We start from the raw sequence: 20330 nt of genomic DNA on the forward strand, positions 1-20330 counted from the left end.
TCTTTTATGAATCACTTGCTCAGGAGGAAGCAGCTACCATATTGTGAGGACACCCAAGCAACCCCTTGGAGAGGCCCAAGTGGAGAGGAGCTGGGGCCTCCAGCCAACAGCCACATGAGTAAGCCAACTGGGAAGTGGATCCTCTGGTCCCAGTCAAGCCTTCAGATAAGACTGTAGCCCTGACTGACATCTTAACTGCAACCTCATAGAAAGCCCCAAGTTAGAACCACCCAGCAAATGCTGCTTCTGAATTCCTGACCCAGAAACTGTGAGATAAAAACCCACTGTCATCGAGTTGATTCTGACTCATAGCGACCCTATAGAACAGAGTAGAACTGCCCCATAGGGTTTCCAAGGAGCACCTGGTGGATTCGAACTGCTGACCTTTTGGTTAGCAGCTGTAGCTCTTAACCACTACGCCACTAGGGTTTCCGAGATAATAAATGTTTATTGCTAATTTTGGGGGTGCTTTGTTACACAGTAATGGGTAACTAATACGCTCTGCCTTATCCTAAGAATATCTGTAAATCTATGGGTTTGGCAAATTAGTAATATCTATTTTTGTTTTTGTAACACATGCTAAAATAAATTCTTCACTCAAAAAATAAAAGTAATTGTTGGTGCATTCTTTAAATCACATTGCGTCTCCTCAGTGAACGTGAACGATGCTCTGCATTCCAGAAAATGTTTTGGACGTTCTAATCTCATACTCACAGCTCATCATCACAGAGTCTTCCTCTGCAACAATTCTATTTTCCTCCTACAAACGCTCGTTACCAAGGTAGCAGTCCAAAAGCCCACTATTACTATTCTTGCTTCAAAGTGCCCACTGCACAGATTTTGAGAAGAGAGCTAATTATGTCTGATAATTAATTTGAGACTCTTATGTGCTTCTGGGGAGAGCAAAGCACCCCCATTGTTTGCAGGAAAGTCATTAAGAGAAGCAAGCAATGGCTTTTCCTAGGATTTCATCACGCTTTTATTTGGGGGAAGGAGATCTCATGGGTGTCTGCAAGAAGATGGGAAAAGGGAAGCGGCTCCTAAAATGGCTTGGTGAGGAACAGGAGCCTCTATTTTTAGGCTTTTGAAAAACCAGCCAAGCCCTGGATTTGGGTCACAGCTGCAAATGCTCAGACTATGGATGAAAGGGAAGGAATGGGTAAAATACTAGCTATGCGGTCTGCCTCATGCCAAACGCCGTGCTAGTAAGAAAGGTTTGCTTGTCTGACTTTTCAGTGTGAAAATGGATACACATTATGGACACACACTCCCATTGGGCCTCCTAGCTCCTTTGTGGCATTCATCACATCTGTAATTACTCAATTGCTGCCACCGTGTAGCAAAGCCTTGGTTCAAATCTTGGCCCCACTGGTTACTAACTGGGTTGCATTGGCTGTGTCCTTTAACCTTCCTGTTCTCCAGTCCCCAGACCCCACCTCCAGGGACTATGATTCAGGAATCTGCCTGTACGCCAAGCACTCTAGGTGGTCCTGGTATTACCTATCCCACCCATATGGGCCCTTGTTAGAATTAGAAAACTGTCCCAGGAGTCAGAAGACTTCACTTCTCATCCTCTTCCTTTCTTTAAGAGGCTGTGTGACTCTAGTCATGTCAATGAACTTGTCTGAGCCTCAATGTCCTCATTTGTAGAGTGGTGGAGTTAGTAACCAGTCGTTGGGTGGGTGCAAATGGTTAACACGCTCAGCTGGTAATTGAAAGGTTGGAAGTTTGCGTCCACCTAGAGGTACCTTGGAAGAAAGTCCTGGTGATTTACTTCCCCAAAATCAGCCATTGAAAACCCTATGGAGCACAATTTTACCCTGACACATATGGAGCTGCTGTGAGTCAAAGTCAACTCAGTGGCAGCTGGTCTGTCTCAAAGGGCAATGTAAAAATTAATTAATATATGTGAACACTAAAAAGTTTACTTATATAGATTCTTTTATTTATTTGGTCAAGATTTTTTGAGCATCTCTTATGTGCCAGGCACCAAGAATACAAGGATCTAAAATATGGTTCCAGCCTCATAGTCAAGATTAACACCACGTCCCAAATTTTGGGTGAAAGAAATACCTAAATGCCCTGAATGCCTACCACCATTCACAGTCTTATGCTCATGGCAGACATCATTAATCAATCATAGCACTCTTTTGTCAATCAAGCTGAAACCTCCCAATCCTCCTCAAAACAGCATCCCAGGGAGCCACGGTCATTTGATTGGAAGTGACTTACTTCCAATATGGAACTTATTTACTCTTCTCGGATAAGAGGCATAAACACACAAACAGCGACCACCTCCATGAAAAACACTGATTACGCATCTCTGCATTTTTATTCCCTTCCCTCCCATAGACACTGGGCCAAGAACAAAAGGCAATGAGGAGAATGCATCTTTGTTACTCTTGGAGCCTCCTGCAACTCTGGGAGCTCAGAACAATGTATACTCAGAATATTCCTGTGGAAGGCTCTAACAGCAGCCATAGAAGCCTTGGCCACCTTCCAGAGCCCATCTAGAGGCTTCAGAATTATCTAGAAGACCACAGAAATCCCTGATCCTGCCATCTGATATCTCCACTGAATGGGAGGTACATCTATATCTGGCTAAGTCTATACTCAGTACAGCAAATACCAAGCCTATGCCCATGGCAGACATCTCTAATCAATCACTGCACTCTTTTCCACTGATTTCAAGTGTATTCTCTTCCTTCTCTTCAAAATGGTTTTCAATATAGGTAAAAAAAAAAAAAAAGTTGTCATTGAGTTAACTGCAACTTACGGTGACCCCATGTGTGTCAAAGAAGAACTGTGCTCCATAGATTTTTTTTTATTATAGTGAAAATATAAATTAAAAAAACGCCATCTCAACAATTTCTACCTGTACGATTCAGTGATATTGATTACATTCTTTAAGTTGTGCAACCATTCTCACTATCCTTTCCCATTTCATTCTACCACCATTAACATGAACTCAGTGCGCCCTAAACAACAACTTCCCCTTTCCCCTCCCTCCCACCCCTGGTAACCACTAATAATCTTTGGTTTTTATGTACTTACTTATTTCATATAAATGAGATCACACAATATTTGCCCTTTTGCAACTGACTTATTTTGCTCAGCATGATGTTTTCCAGGCTCATTCATGTAGTAGCGTGCATCAGGGCTTCTTTTCTCCTTATGGCTGAGTAATATTCCATTGTGTCTATCCATAAGGCTTTCAGTGGCTGATTTTTCAGAAGTAGATCATCAGGCCTTTCTTCTGAGGTGCCTCTGGGTGAACTCAAACCTCCAAACTTTTGGTCGGCAGCCGAATGCGGTAACTGCACCACACAGAGACCCCTCAACATAGGTAGTCACAAGCAATTGATTGGCCTCAAAGTTAAACACAGAGCCCCATTTTTCATTCCTGTGAAAATAACTCTGTGTTTCTTTAACAGAAATAAGGAAAGCCAGAAATGTTCTCTCTCTCTCTCTCGTTACCCAAATTAGCCAGGCTGTGTATCCCTGGGAAGTGTTCTCTGAAATGCTGTCTTGCCTCTCGCGCACGGCATCAGCACATGACCCTGACGTTGCCTGTCTACAGGATTCCCTCTCCCATTATCAGTAATCTGTTCAAGGGCAGGGAGAACAGTCTAGTCATTCTTATATCCTGGTGCCTATCACAGGATCTAGCATCAAGCACATAGGAGGTATCCAGAGTTTCTGTGAAACAAACTCCCTGGAAAATGGAGATAACACGTCTGAAGATGAAATAAAATAATATACGAATAAATGCTTGCCAACTATAAATTGCCATACAAATCTAAATTTCAAGTTCAATGAACAAGAACACTTCATCTTCAAGATGTCACCAAACTAAGCACTGGCCAGACTTTCTGGTTAACCTTGATCATCCCTGGAGAGTCAGATTTTTGCCATCAAGCAAAATGCAGTTTTGGAAGACTGACTGGGGCACCAGAGAAGACAAATGAGCAAGACTATGACCTCACCCTTCAGTGGTGATGGAGGGGGAATCAAAGGAGACAGACTGAAGCCAAGTCATGAGAACATCTCCCTCCAAAGGCAGCTCCCTCTGGAGGGCACCTGGACGGGGCAGCCAACATGGGCCACCCTACAATGCCCCAGGGCACCGCCCACTAAAGAGTGGGGAACCCACTGAAAGAAACAGCAATAACAGTCTGAAAATATTTAGTAGCACAATCAAGGAGTAAAAGGGCCCCTGAGAAACATAAAACAGAGGATCAATACTTGTGTCAGCCTCTCTGAGAGGTGGACAAACAGCAGATAAGGATGAAAAATGCTCATTAACTGGAAATAAAAAAAGCAAGGAACTTATTTTAGCATGCATGAAGCTCCTTGGCATAGCCAATGGCCAGGGGAGTGGCTTATATTTCAGGTGTAGCGGGGTGGTACATCAAGGACAATTATATTGGATGGAGATGGGCAATTCTTCAAACCAAAGAGAAGAAAGAACCAAAGACATGGGATCTTGCCCCAGCCAGAGGGTATTTGGTGGTTGTCATTGGTGGTGATAGGGGGAAAGTCTTGGCAGAAAGAATCTTCTTTTTCTTACTTCATCCTGAAGATCAACATGTTAACCTAGCTCCTGAAAGGTACGAATATGTCCCCTAATTGCTGACTGAAACTTGCTCATTGAGATCCTCAGGGTATACCTACCATCCACCATTCTGGACATCAAAAGAAGTTAGGTTTTGTATTAGATTCCTAGGGCTGCTGTAACAAACTGGTGGCCTCAAAGAACAGAAATGTATTATCTCACAGTTTCTGGAGACTGGGAGTCCGAGATCAGGGTGTCAGTCATGTTGATTCCTTCTGAGGCTCTGAGGGAGACTCTTCTCCATGTCTCTCTCCTAGGTTCTGGTGATGGCTGGCAATCCTTGGTGTTCCTTAGCTTGTAGATGGGTCCAATCTCTGTCTCTGTCTTCACATGGCTGTCTTACCTCAGAGTCTCTTTTTCTCTTTTATAAGGACACCACTCGTATTGGATTAGGACTCATTGTACTCCAATATGGCCCCATGTTGACCTAACTGATAGCATCTTCAAAGACCCTCTTTCCAAACAAGGTCACATTCATAGGTACCAGGAGTTCGGACTTCCACGTATCTTCTTGGGGGACACAGTTCAATACATAACAGGTCTTAACTACCTTCTTGTGTCTCTTAGGTTCTCTGATGCTGCCAAAATATTGGGGTAAGGGTGGAGAAACCCCTGGAGGCCTATGTGTGAGGTCACCTCTGTTCCTGACAAGCAAGTCCCTGTTCCTCATTGGTCAGAGCTCCTTCTCCTGGGACATGACAGGTTTGGACCAGACACTCTGTCGGTTCAAGTCCCTTCTGGTGTTGGGATCAGTGGGACTTCATGGTGTTCCAGCCTCTTGACTGCTAGGTGGGAAAAGGACCTCAGGGGAGAGTGAGCATCAAAGCAGGGAAGCTGGTGAGACTTGCTGTCTAAGACCTTGATGACGGCAACTTGGTAGCCATGGGAAGACAGAGAGAAGTCCTTGAATTTGAAATGTATTGTGGAAGCAGAGTTGAGAGGACAGGTTGGATATGGGGATGACGAAAAAGAAAGCAGTGATGAGTCCTAGGATTTGGCCCAAGAATCTGGGGTGTTGGGGTTCCATTTTCTGGGATGGGTAGATAGTAGGAGAGGCAGTTTGGGGTAGTGGTGGGGTAGAAAAATAAATGGTTCATTGGGCCATGTTAAATCTGAGATGCCTATTACCCATGCAAGAGAGTAGTTTGAGGGTCTGTGGATGTATGAGTCTGGAGTTCAAGGTTGGAAGTAAAACTTGGGTGTCAATGGAATATACTGTTAGTTGTTGTTGAATTGGCTCAGACTCATGGCAACCTCGTGTACAACAGAAAGAAACGCTGCCAGGTCCTGCATCATCCTCATGATTGCCAGCATGTTTGAGTCCATTGTTACCTTTCAACCTAGGGGGCTCGTCTTCCAGCACTATATCAGATAATAGTCTGTTGTAATCCACTGGGTTTTCACTGGCTAATTTTTGGAAATAGAACACCAGGCCTTTCTTCCTAGTTTGTCGTAGTCTAGAAGCTCCACTGAAACCTGTCTACCATGAATGACTCTGCTGGTATTTGGAATACTGGTGGTGTAGCTTGCAGCATTATAACAATATACAAGCCACTACAGTATGACAAACTGACAGATGGGTGGTGGCGATGAAATGTAAGTATTATTTTAAGCCATGGGACTGGAGGAGGACAGGGTCCAGGATGGAGCCTACAGCCCTCCAAGGTTTAGAGGTTGAGCAGAAGAGGGTAATGGAGCCAGTAATAAGTGAGAGGGCATTAGAGGGTGGGGAGTAAAGAGGGAAGGGTGAGTAGATACAAACAATGGGGAGGAGGTATTGAATGGAGAACAGTGAACTTAATTTGAACTTCAAAGGAGACAGGCCGTCCTAAAGTAGGGGGAGAGAAATGGTTTAGAAGCCACAATGAGGATCAAGGAAGACCTCATTTACACCTGAAAGTCACAGAGTATGTGGAGTGGGAGAGAAAGAGCTAACTCTATTGGATGGGGCTGCAGGGGACAGACAAGCTTCAATTCAGGCAAGAAGGTGAAGACCATGCTTTAAGAAGTCTCAAACAGAGGTGAGTGTGTTATGACACAAAATTTAAGCTGACTACAAATAAAACTCGACAAATCTTGAAGTCATTAGGCATCATCAATCAAATCCTGATATCAACCTTGTGGAGGAGGTGACATTATTCCCATTTTACACATGTGAGAAAGGAGGCTCAGAGAGATACAGGGACTTACCCAAGGTCACACAGCATTGATGACAGTATAGGACTCAAGCCCTGGTCCTATGACTAGAGAGCCCAAGCTCTTAAAACCTACATACATATATACACAAATATATTTTTCAAATAATTTTTGTTGTTGTTTAAAATGTACACAGCAGAACCTATACCAATTCAACAATTTCTACATGTACAGTTCAGTGACACTGATTGCCTTATTCAAGTTGTGCAACCATCTCACTCTCTGTGATGGTAGAATTATGTGTCAACTTGGCTAAACCACGATTCTCAGTGGTTTGACAGATACGATGTAATCATCCTCCATTTTGTGATCTGATGTGAGTAGCCAATCAATTGAAAGGGGAGTTTCCTTGGGGGTGTGGCCTGCATCCAATATATATGGATGTTCTGGCAAAGCTTGCCCTCTCTTGATTCTGCACCCCACTCATATTCCTCCTGTACTTGGGACACGAGCCAGCAGCCTGCTGTCTGACCTGACAATTTTGGGTTCGTCAGCCACTGGAACCATGTGAGTCAGGAGAAGCCTCCAGCCTGATGCCTGACCCACGGATTTGGGACTTGCCAGCCTCCACAGCTGTGTGAGCCATTTCCTTGAAGTAAATCTCTCTCTATATACATACATACATCCATGTGTACATCCATACACACACACACACACACACACACACACACACACATTTCACTGGTTTCGCTCCTCTAGAGAGCCCAGCCTAAGACACCCTCCTTTTCTGAATTGTTCCTCCCCGTTAACATAATATCAGTGCTCACTAAGCTTCCTATCTGATTTTTCCAGTTGCTGTTGTCAATTTGATCCCATACAGTTAGTTCTTTAAAAGAGCACAATGCTCAAGGCAGACATTTTTACTAATTAAGCTGAACTATTGAAAAAACACTGCATATATGTGCTGTCCCAAAAGGCTTATATAACACAAAAACCCCAAACAGACATATCTACCAGAAACTATTTTAACCTGTGCCTAAAGCACTAAGAAAAAAATTGACCAGGTGAGACACCTACCTATGTAGTTCATGATGAATCCCTGGCCCTTCCCAAAGATGAGGCCAGCTGGGTCTGAGTGGAATTGGATGGTTAGGTCTGGTGTGGAGGAGTACAGCTTCTGGGGACCACTGTTCCCAAGGTACTGCCCCAGGATATGAGGCATGACCTCATCACCATCGTAGATGGTCAGGATGTCGCTGTTACTCAGGTTCAGGCTTGGAGGAAAGAGAGAAGAGAAGGCTTAGGAAGCCAGAGGGTTAACCAAAGCTACGGGTATTCAGTAAGCTTTTCATTTATTTATTTTTTTTTCAGGCAGCACACTTTTCTGAAGACATACTATGTCACACTCAAGGCTGGGAACTGGGGGTGAGGTAAGTGGAGACGACAAGGGTGACCAAGGCATGCCGACCCTTCCTGTAATCACAGTGCACGCAGATTGGTGAATGGATTGGGTTTTGAAGGCACATTTATGGCACGGTCTTCCCTGATTGGGAGACTTGTCGCACTCAAATGTTGCACATTAGAAGAATCACGTTCAATATCCCATCATTCCCTTCATCAATGACCATTTTTAAAAACTTTCTTTTGTTGTCGTTGAGAATATACATAGCAAAACATATACCAATGTAACAGGTTTTACATGTACGGTTCAGTGACATTGATTATATTCTTCGAGTTGTGCAGCCATTCTCACCCTCCTTTTCTGAGCTGTTCCTCCCCCATTAATATAAACTCACTGTTCACCTAAGGTTTCCATCTGATCTTATGAGTTGGTGTTGTCAATTTGATCCCATAGAGATATTTGTTAAAAGAGCATAATGCTCAAGGCAGACGTTTCTTTTTTTACTAGTTAAGCTAAACTATTGTTTGGTTTTAAGAAGACTTCAGGGGATATTTTTGGTTAAAGGTTTAAGGATTATCTCAGGGCAATAGTTTCAGGGGTACATACAGCCTCCATGGCTCCAGAAAGTCTGGAGTCCATGAGAATTTGAAATTCTGTTTTGCATTTTCCCCCTTTTGATCAGGATTCTTCTATAGAATCTTTGATCAGAATGTTCAGTAATGATAGCCTGGCACCATCCAGTTCTTCTGGTCTCATGGCAAAGGAGGCAGTTGTTCATGGAGTCAATTATCCACACATTCCATCATCAATAACCAGTTAAATGTCGGCACTGGGCTACATGTTGGGGATATGACTTGGCTTTTACTTTTTTTTATTAACTTTTATTGAGCTTCAAGTGAATGTTTACAAATCAAGTCAAACTGTCACATATAAGTTTATATATATCTTACTCCGTACTCCCACTTGCTCTCCCCCTAATGAGTCAGCCCTTCCAGTCTCTCCTTTCGTGACAATTTTGCCAGCTTCCAACTCTCTCTACCCTCCCATCTCCCCTCCAGACAGGAGATGCCAACACAGTCTCAAGTGTCCACCTGATACAAATAGCTCACTCTTCATCAGCATCTCTCTCCTACCCACTGTCCAGTCCCTTTCATGTCTGATGAGTTGTCTTCGGGAATGGTTCCTGTCCTGGGCCAACAGAAGGTTTGGGGACCATGACCGCCGGGATTCCTCTAGTCTCAGTCAGACCATTAAGTATGGTCTTTTTGTGAGAATTTGGGGTCTGCATCCCACTGATCTCCTGGTCTCTCAGGGGTTCTCTGTTGTGCTCCCTGTCAGGGCAGTCATCTGTTGTGGCCGGGCACCAACTAGTTCTTCTGGTCTCAGGATGATGTAGGTCTCTGGTTCATGTGGCCCTTTCTGTCTCTTGGGCTCTCAGTTGTCGTGTGACCTTGGTGTTCTTCATTCTCCTTTGATCCAGGTGAGTTGAGACAAATTGATGCATCTTAGATGGCCGCTTGTTAGCATTTAAGACCCCAGACGCCACATTTCAAAGTGGGATGCAGAGTGTTTTCATAATAGAATTATTTTGCCAATTGACTTAGAAGTCCCCTTAAACCATGGTCCCCAAACCCCCGCCCTTGCTCCGCTGACCTTTGAAGCATTCAGTTTATCCCAGAAACTTCTTTGCTTTTGGTCCAGTGGCTTTTACTTCTTTGATGCAGAACTTGCAGGTTGATTGCTAACTATAATGTGCAAATTAATCTAAGATGAAAGGACCCAGAATGTTCCTTAGAAGCAAGGATGGAGAGACTTTGTTTCATTTACTTTGGACATGTTATCAGGAGGGACCAATCTCTGGAGAAGGACATCATGTTTGGTAAAGTACAGGGTCAGCAAAAAAGAGGAAGGTCCTTGACAAGATGGATCGACACAATGGCTGCAACGATGGGCTCAAACATAGCAACGATTGTGAGGATAGTGCAGGACTGGGCAATGCTTCATTCTGGGATCGCTTTGAGTCAGAGCCAACTCGACAGCACCTAACGATGACATTCATCATGGGGCAAATCGCTCAGAATCAACTGGGTTATCTTTTATGTTTAGGGGGTAGGGCAGGAGTGGGTGCGAGGGAGGAACTTCACTCATCAAATATGCTCAAACCTGCTATCATTATTCATAGCATTAAAGGATGACGTGTTTTCACAACTCAGAATACAAGAAAGTACCTTGACATTAAATATTTGGATTCCGATAGGCAGTTAATAATTCAGAAAACACTTCAGTATGCCACAGAAACTTGTGCCACGTTAGGCTTGCTGAATAAAATTTATCTTGGGTTGAAAGAATGCCAGGTTTGGCTGCAGTAGCCATGGACAGATATTAGCTCAAGCTCCATTTTTCCTTTCTCCCTCCTTCCCTTTCTCTTTCTTCCTTTCCTTTCTTATATCTTTCTACTCTCCTTGTCCCCCTCTTCTTAATATTTTTTTGAGCACCTATACCTACTCTGTGCTGGAGCCCTGGTGGCACAGTGGTTAAGAACTTGTCTTCTAACCAAAAGGTTGGTAGTTCGAATCCACAGCTCTTACGTGGAAACCCCATGGGGCAGTTCTAGTCTGCCCTATAGGGTCGCTATGAGTCGGAATTGACTCGATGGCCACAAGTTTGGTTTTGCTTACCATGTGCTAGGCACTGACCCGTGCTCAGAAAGCAAATAAAATATGAGAAGTTATCTGGTAGTGGTATATTTCAAAGTCCCACTGATCCCAGTACCAGAAGGGACTTGAACTGATAGAATGTCATGTCACAGGAGAAGGAGCTCCGACCAGTCCCAGGCTCGTGGGAGTCCTGGGTGGTGCAAACAGTTAAGCACTTGCCGAAAGTTTGGAGGTTTAAACCCACCCAGAGGCGCCTCGAAAGACAGGCCTGGTGATCTGCTTCCAACAGGTCACAGCCTTGAAAACCCTATGGAGGAGTTTTACTCCGCACTTGTGGGGTTGCCAGGAGTTGGAATCAACTCTACGGCACCTAACAACAACAGCAACAAACCAGGGCTTGTGGCAGGAATTCTGATCAACACACAGGAAGGCATCTAACTCAGACTGGGGCATCAGGGAAGCCTCCCTAGAGGAAGTGATGTGTGCTCTGAATCCTCAAGCAAGGAGAACTCGAGGGAGATAAGCAAGTGGGGTAAGGTGGGAAAAAGACGAAGCATGAGACAGGGGGAGGAGGGAGAGAGATCTTGTCTCCTTCAAGAGCTTGCCAAGTTCTCAGAGTGCCTGGGGCATAGGGAGGTGGCGGAGGCTGAAGAGTTCTGCAGGAGCCAGACCGTGAAAGGCTTGGAGAACCAGGCTAAGGCATTCAGGAGTCCCTGGGTGGTGCAAACTGTTAATGCACTTGGCTGCTAACCAAAAGGTTGGAGGTTGGAATCTACCCAGAGGTGCCTAGGAAGAAAGGCCTGGCAACCTAATTCTGAAAGATCAGCCATTGAAAACCCTATGGAGCACAGTTCTACTCTGACACACTTGGGATTACCATGAATTAGAGTCATTTGGATGTCATCTTGCCAGGGATGGGAGACATGGAGGGGTTTTAGGCAGGGGAGTGGCAGCCAAGCCATCCACTGCTGGAGGCCATGGCCAAGAGGAAAGTTCCTGGAACTGATGCTTGCTGACAACAGCCCTCGCTGTGACAGCTCCAGCCTCTCTCCTTTGAGCAGTGTGACAGCAGGGCTTCTACCCTGTCCCCAATCCAAAGGCCACATTTGCTGCCAGTCTTGGTGGATGGAAACTGCCCAGGTTGGTGCTTCGCATAATAAAAACCAGAATATTACAGGACAGACACACAAGGGACGCTACAGAAGGTTTGCTTCTGGAGGGCAGGAAATTATTTTATTCAACACAAAATCTTCCATATCTTCCTCGTACAGCTCTTCGTGTTAAGCTGTCCTTAATGGGGTGGCTTAGGGGGGTTTTAATTGCCCCTACAATCTCCAAAAGAAGCCCTGGTGGAGCAATGGTTAAGTGCTTAGCTGCTAATCTAAAGGTCAGTGGTTTGAACCCGGCCAGTGGCTCCGCAGGAGAGAAGACCTGGTGATCTGCTCGCACAAAGATTACAGCCTAGAAAACGCTATGGGGCGGTTTTACTCCGTCATATATTTTTGCCATGAGTTGAAATCAACTTGATAGCACTTAACAATAATAATCTCCATGGTTACTGGGTGGTGCAAAGCTTAAAACGCTCAGCTGCTAACTGAAAGGTTGGAGGTTCAAGTCTGCCCAGAGGTGCCTTGGAAGAAAGACCTAGTTATCTACTTCCAAATAATCAGCCATTGAAAACCCTACAGAGCACAGTTCTAGTCTGACACATGGGCGTTCCCTGAATCAGAATCAACTCAACAGCAGCCGGTTTTTCACAACTCCATCGGTTTTCCCCCAAAATAAAAAAGCCAAACCTGTTGCCATTGAGTCGATTCCGGCTCATAGTGACCCTATAGGACAGAATAGAACTGCCCCATAGGATTTCCAAGGAGCGGCTGGTGGATTTAAACTGCTGACCTTTTGGTTAGCAGCCACAGCTCTTAACTACTACACCCCCAAACAGGCTCGATGTACACATATGGTTGCAGGACAAAGATCCTAGGTTCCACCTACCTTCTGCCAGTTTCCAACTAGACTGCAGCCCCTAAACCCGAAACAGTAGATATTGAAATTCTGGGGTTACCACTTTACATTGCACATAGTAGGTGCTCAGCATATGCTCAGGTATGAGAGCCTACCAGAGTCTGTTTGACAGCAGAAACGGTGTGGCTGATGTCAGCTCTTGACCTATGGTAGGGAAGACCCCTTTGAACTCTAAGTACCAAGAAAACATCAATCACTCATCAAAGTGGATTAGGCTAGTGAGAACCTGGTAGATGGCAGATATTCATCCCTGAAGCCGACTTCACAGCCGATCTGCTGGTAACAGTGGGTTCCAGACAGTGCACAACTTGGCTTTCTTTTGTCACTCATTTCAATGATCTAACTGCAGGAGAAGCATCTTCGAAGGGGTAAATAGATTTCCTTTTAAAACCCTAGCACAACTCTCTGTTCTCGGTAAAATAGGAAGGAGCCCTGAGCTGGGATGAGAGCACTGGCTTGAAAATCAAGAAGCCTTGGTTTGATTCTCAGCTCTGCCACTCTCGTAGAGAACATGTAGTTTTTCTGAAGCTCTTTGTCTATGAATTGGGCTTAATATTTTCTATCTATGTCATGGGCAGGGCATTGGTAGTTCAGTGGTAGAACTCTTGCCTTCCGTGCAGGAGACTCAGGTTCGAGTCCCAGCCAATGCACCTCATGGGAATCTGTCAGTGGGGGCTTGCATGTTGCTATGATGCTGAACAGTTTTCGGTGGAGCTTCCGGATTAAGATGGACTAGGAAGAAAGGCCTGGTGATCTACTTGCAGAAATGAGCCAATGAAAACCTTATGGATCACAATGGCCCAAACCATAACTGATCATGGGAATGGCACAGGACTGGGCACTGTTTCATTCCATCGTGCATGGGGTTGCCATGAGTTGGGGCCAACTCATAGGCAGCAAATAACAACAACAGCATGTCATGGGCTTTGGAATTGAGGCAAGGTAGGCAGAAGATCTGGTACCAAACTCCAGGTCTACCTTTAGCACCTGAGCAATTTTGGACAAGTCACTTAAATGCTATGTACCAACTTCTCTGTCTGTAAAAGGACCACCATCGTTTTCATCATCGACATCACCATCCCTCTCTCTTTGGGTTGCTGTGTATACCAAATGACATCAGATGACATGTCATGGTTCTCATCTGGGGGTGATTTCACCCCCAGGAGACATTTGGCAATGTCCGAAGATTATCTTGGTTTGTCACAACTAGGAGGGTGTTACTGGCATCTAGTGGGAAGAGGCCAGGGGTGGTACTAAGTATCCTAAAGTGCCCAGGACAGCTCCCAGCCCCAGCCTGACAGAAAATAATTACCTGGTCCAACACATCAATAGTGCCAAGGTTGAGAAACCCTGACTTACGTGAATGCACTTTGTAAACAGCATGAAGCTACTGAGTACAACTTGTCTTGTCCTGGAATTTCAGCAGAAGACCCTCAAGCTGCAAACAAGACAACGGGTGCTAAACATTTCACATTCTAAAGGGAGGTGCTTGGCTGTTGACTGATGTTGGGCTCCTCAGAAGCAGAGTCGGAGTAAGGATGCCAGTGCATGTGGCTTACCTGGGAGGCCACCTCTGGAGCACAGGTGGGGAAGGAGACAGGGAAGGGGAGATGTGGATGCGGAGTCTACCAATGGACAGGTTCCACCCTGGGCATGGGCTTCAGTCTCGTGGGAACTTTGAGAGATGGTGTAGAAGACATCTCAGAGCAAAGGGAGCTGGGGTATTTATCCTCCAACTCTCTCTCATTGGTTGAAGGTTGATCTCAGGTATACTGAATCTCCAGCACTTCCGGTCTTCCAAGGTGGTACCGGAGAGCACCTCCAGGTAAAGCACAGGGAATTGCTCTGTGGGCACACAGTGGTGAGTGCCAGGGGTGTGGCTAGGGCACCAATGTACCTGCTACCACCATCTCTGCAGCTCTTCCAGTTTGAGCCCTTGCCCCACCTCTAGCTCATGTAAGAGAAGAGAGACAATGTGCTGGGCCACTGAGGAGGCTGGCAGGAAGCACTGCCCTAGAGGGCGTTGTCACTGTGGGAAGCAGGGGTGGATTATCCAGTCTACATGGTACGCTTGCATTGAGCAAGGTCTGCACGGGCTTAACTGTATTCGTTTGATAATCTGTGGTTAGCAGTTTCACATGGGTTTCACCACGTCTTTGTCGTGGTGGGGGACAGGTCATACTGTGCACTGCAGATTGGTGGGAAGGCACGATTGGGCCCTGTGTACCTTGCTTATTGGGGAATCCAGTCCTGGTGGGAAGGGTAATACAGAAAGGGGAGAAGGTGCGTTACCTTCACGTTAAGCCTCATGAGAAAGGTTTCAAGGCAACTCTGGGTGGCTTGGCAGGTGTCTCTTGGAATTTGGGGAGCAGTGAGTAGATTTGATGCTCACCCAGAGAAGTATAATGGCAAACTGTGACTGGAGCTGTCTGCCTGCCTGGTGCAGAGCAAAGAAAGAAATTGAGATATCAGAGTGAGCCGCCTATTGCTGATGAGGGTGGGGATAAAAGTCCTGTTTCCCAGAGTCTAGATGCTCACCCTGCAGAAGGCTGCCAGCTGTGGGGCTCAGACAGTGCCTGAAAGGGTCAGAGAGCCATGGGATTATTGGATTGCCCTGGGCTTGTTAAGGTCAGAAGACTTGTGAAAACTAAGATTTCACCCCGAGAAGCAGAATAGCAGGGAACTTGTGCATGAGGTCCCAGGGTGGCTGAGATGATTTGTGCTTTTTTTTTTTTTTACTAACCTAAAGGTTGGCATTTTGAATCTACCCAGGAGTGCCACAAAAGAAAGGCCTGGCAAACTGCTTCTGTAAAGATTACAGCCAAGAAACCCCTAGGGAGCAATTCTACTGTGTAACACACGGGGTTGCCAGGAGTTGGAATGGACTCAAAGGCAACGGATTTGGTTTTTTCAGGGCTTCAAACTGGTTCGTTCCAATTTGAATCCCTGCTGAGAATTTGCACCTCTAACAAGTTCCCAGGAAGTTATATATAAGAATCACCTGAGGATTTTTTTTACACTGCAGAATATGATTCAGTCTGTCTCCGGTAGAAATGCAAATTCTCAGCAGGGAAATTGTTAGCAACGGAAATTCTCAGCAGGGATTCAAACCTGGCCAAATCGGTTGGAAGCCCTGGTTTTTACATGTGTGGATGTGTGTGTGTGTGAAGGGACAGTGAGAAAAAGAACAAAGTTATTCTTTGCTATACACGCTCTGCATTTTTTGATAGACTGATTCCAAGTACACATACAAATGGTGGTCATTTCAAAGACAAGCCTGCATTTTCATTTGCTCACCCAGCTGTATTTAGTACACCGAACGCATCCAGGGTTCTTGGCACCGGGCTGTCCTAAGCAACCCAAGAGAAGATATAAAGAATGAATAATAGCAGGGAGACTGGCCACAGGGCAGAGTGGGGCTTTCTGTCGAGGTCTGAAGTGAGATGTCACCCAGATGAGATCCAAGCAGGTGCTGAGAAATCAGGATGGCAGTTTGACTCCAGGGCAAACGGGAGATGGAGAGGCGCTGGCAGACAGGCAGGCGGGTTTGATCTGACTGGAATTGGGTGGAACTAGGAGTCACTCAGGGGGAATTCCACAGAAAAAGAGCTCCCCCAGTCTGGCTCCTCCCTGCTTCAGCTCCTCTCAGATGCCAACAGGGGAGGCTTTGCACGTGACAGCCCGAGGCACAGGGTCTCCAGCTCCTGGCTGAAGACCTCAGCTTCTGTTTCTCCCTCTACAGTCCACCCCTTTTCCCTCGGGTTTCTTATGTCGAAGAGGCCACACCAATGTGGGCCCTGTCCTAAACCTAATCCCTTCTGAGTTATAAAAAATGCAGATGAGATGCAGACACAGGGGGAAGCCAGATGCTATCTGATGACGAAGGAGGCAGATGTATGTTGAAGCTCAAGGACGCCAAGGATTGCCGGCTACTAGAAGCTGAACTAGACAAAGGAGGACCTCCCCCTGAAACCACACCCTGAATTAGGACTTCTAGCCTCCTGAACTGTGAAAAAATAAGTTTCTATTCTTTAAAGCCACCCACTTGTGGCATTTCTGTTACAGCAACACTAGGAAGCAAAAACACCTTTTTTTTTATCCCCAGAGCTCAGCCCAGTGCTGACCCACTAGGACTCAGCACAGTCCTGTACCCCCAGAACTCAGCCCAGTGCTGTACTCTAGAACTCAGCATAGTGCCGTACCCCAGAACTCAACACGATGCCAAACCCCAGAACTCAGCCCAGTGCTGTACACCAGAACTCAGCATGGTGCTGTACCCCAGAACTTGACACGATGGCAAACCGCAAAACTCAGCCCAGTGCTGTACCCCAGAACTCAGCACACTGCTAAGTGTGCTGGGTGAATCAGCACCAGCCCCCAGCAGGTGTCCAGTCCTCAGTGACCTCACAGAGTAGACTCTAACCCCAATCTCTGCCTGGGGTCCTGACCCCACAGGGCTCTTAGCTGTTTGAGCCTTGGAAGGCTGATTTTCTTATCTAGTTCCCTGGCTGCTTTCAGTACCTGCTGAAGGGATTTGTCTGAGAGCTTCGGTGTGGAGGCTGCCCCCTGCCGCCTGGGCTCCTGTTGTTCTCTTTCCTCCCCATTCTTCTGGGGTATGCAGGTCACCAGCATCACTGAAACCACCAGACGTCCCTGCATACTTGAGAAGCCACTCCAAGGCCAGTCCTGTGGCCTTGTGTACTGTGTCCCAGCTTCCTCTCATTTCCACCTTGACCCTGTTCTAGGCATGCGCCGTACCCTGTCTCAGAGCTTCGGCAGCCATATTTGCAGGCACACCCTATCTAGTGTGCCTACTTCTGGCGTCCTCTTTAAATTCCCCTGACTCATTTAGCTTTTAAATAACAATAACCTGCCTACATTGGTGGTTCAGTGGTAGAATTCTTGCCTTCCACGCAGGCGACCTGGGTTTGAATACCGGCCAATGCACCTTAAAAGCAGCCTGTCTGTCAGTAGAGGCTTTTGTGTTGCTATGATGCTGAACAGGTTTCAATGGAGCCTCCAGACTAAGAGGGACTAGGAAGAAAGGCTTGGTGAACTACTGAAAGTCAGCCAAGGAAAACCCTGTGGATCAAAATGGTCTGAGCCACAGAATTTCATTACATTGTGCATGGGGTCGCCATGTGTTGGTGGTCAGTTGGATGGCAGCTAACAACAACATGAAGTATTAAGCATTCAAACAATTCCACAAAGTAAGAATTACTACTGTCCCTATTTTACAGATAAGGAAACTGAGGCTTGCCCAAGGTCACAAAAGAGTCCCACCTAAGACTCACACCTGCGTCTGTCAGATGCCAAAGCTCCATCTCTGAACCACTATTATATAAACCCCCTGTGAAAGCCAGGTATACGTATGGCCAAGAGGTGTGCCTGGGTTCAGTCCTATAACAAAAAATGTGAATAAAAAACAAACAAACAAAATCTTCATAATGAAAAGCCAAAAATGAAACCAGTTGCCGTAGAGTTGGTTCTGACTCACGGTGATATATTACAGAGTACGTAGAGCTGCTCCGTAGGGTTTTCTTGGCTGCAGTCTTTACAGAAACAGATCGCCAGGACTTTCTTCCACAGTGCTACTGGGTGGGCTCGAACTGCCAACCTTTAGGTTAGTAGTTGAGTATGAACCGTTTGCACCACCCGGGGAAGCCCCATTTCACTGCCTCCCAGCTCCTGGCGTGCCTTTTGTCCTATGGCATCATTGCTGACGTTAATTCGATTAGACCTGTGATTTCCAACTTCCTTTTTCCTACCAAGGTTATATATATAATTACATATATATATTTTCCCTTTATGGAGCCCTTGTTTTAAAAAGATTTTGTCTCTTAAACATTTTACATTTATTGGCAACAATTATCACTTAATCTTTTTTGTTGTTCTTATTGATTGTGCATAACAGAACATGCAATAAAATCAGTGTTAAACGTGTTTCTTAGTCTGGATGGCTTTATTTTGGGTAGCAATGAGATTTCTGTGATGGTTTTTGAAATATTTAAACAGAGTCCAGGAAGGATGCCTGAGAACCTACTGCAGTGGTTGCCACTGGGAGGGGCTAGGAGAGGGTGTTAGCTGGGGTGGGATGGGTAACTTAATTTTCACAGTATGCCTTTTTTTACCTTTGAATTTTGAATCATGTGAATGCATTACCTCTTCAAAAAGGGATAAAAACAGCCCAAGGGACCCTCATTATAGCTTTGGCTGGGGTCTGGAGAGCTGAGGAGGTGAGGGTAGAATTCAAATTTGAATCCCACACGGATTGCCACGAGCTTCTCTGGCAAAGTATTTCTCCTCCTCGCCAGCAGAGGGCAGTGCAGGCCTAAACATGGCATAAGCTGCCAATCCCCTGTAGCAGGCTCTCAACCCCCCAGTCCCCAACCAATCAGGACACTGGATGTGGGGGACCCTGGTGGGTGATGGTTTGGAGCTGGAGTTAATTTTCCACAGAGGGCATAGAAAGAAATGAGTAGCTAACCCCCTTACTTTTCTTTATTCCTTTCTAATCAAACATTTGACCCTATCCTTTAGCCTTGCTTAAAAATCTTGCCATCCACAAGTGGTGTTCTCAAGATGATTTTAGGTAGACAAGCATATTTTTAAATATTTAATGGTTACGTATTTATTTAAATGTGAATCAGAAAAATATGTAAATATATGGTCTGCGTAGCAAACTTCTAATTTCATGGACCTTTTTTTGCTTAGTGTAAGCCAAGTGAAAAATGCAAACCGATTTATATGCAGTTCGAGAAAAATACAAGAAGTAGCTGGCCACAGAATTGGGCAGTGGAAATAGCAAAAATTAGCCCACAAAATAGAGTCCAGTTCTCAGCCTGCCCTTCCAGGTGGGCCATAGGTGGTCCCCAGCCCAGCTCTGCTGTCTTGAACAGCCTGCACACCAGACTCTTTGTAGTCCCTAAAACCACCTCCATGCCTTAGTCCATGCTGGTCCCTCTCCCTGGAATGCCCCGTCCTCTGTTAACAATGTTTTACTAATTTTTCAGGGTTTCTCTGTGCTCTCCATGCCACCTTGCATTTATAGCTACCTAATAACTAGCCAAGGTTGTCATGAAGCTTCCTATATGCCAGCAGCTATTCTAAGCACAAGGAGCCCTGGTGGTACAATGGTTAAGCGCTTGGCTGCTAACTGAAAGGTAAGCAGTTCTAATCCACCCACAGCTCCACAGGAGAAAAGACCTGGCAATCTGCTCCCATAAAGATTACAGCCTAGGAAACCGTATCGGGCAGTTGTACTCTGTCCTGTAGGGTCATTATGAGTTGGAAGTGACTTGATGACACACAATAACAACAATAAATTCTAAGCACAATTCCAGTGCCATTGAGTCGATTCCGACCCTCCATTTCATGTTATTCTCGGATTAACCCTATAAGTAGTGAGGCATTGGGGGTTCAGTGGTAGAATTCTCTCCTTCCATGCGAGAGACCCAGATTTGATTCCTGTCCAGTGTACCCTCGTGTGCAGCCA

The 20330-nt window shown here is 45.7% G+C and overlaps 1 protein-coding gene across 1 annotated transcript in view; it reads right to left on the reverse strand.

The window, feature by feature from the left end:
- Nucleotides 1-20330, reverse strand: part of SEZ6L (seizure related 6 homolog like) — a 111493-nt gene that overhangs the window by 35631 nt on the left and 55532 nt on the right. The window contains exon 10 of the mRNA XM_064271927.1: nucleotides 7829-8025. Within this exon, the coding sequence (XP_064127997.1) occupies nucleotides 7829-8025 (197 nt within the window). The remainder of the gene's footprint in view (nucleotides 1-7828; nucleotides 8026-20330) is intronic.

This window comes from Loxodonta africana, chromosome 19 (genome assembly GCF_030014295.1).
Source record: "Loxodonta africana isolate mLoxAfr1 chromosome 19, mLoxAfr1.hap2, whole genome shotgun sequence".
Taxonomy (NCBI): Eukaryota; Metazoa; Chordata; class Mammalia; order Proboscidea; family Elephantidae; genus Loxodonta; species Loxodonta africana.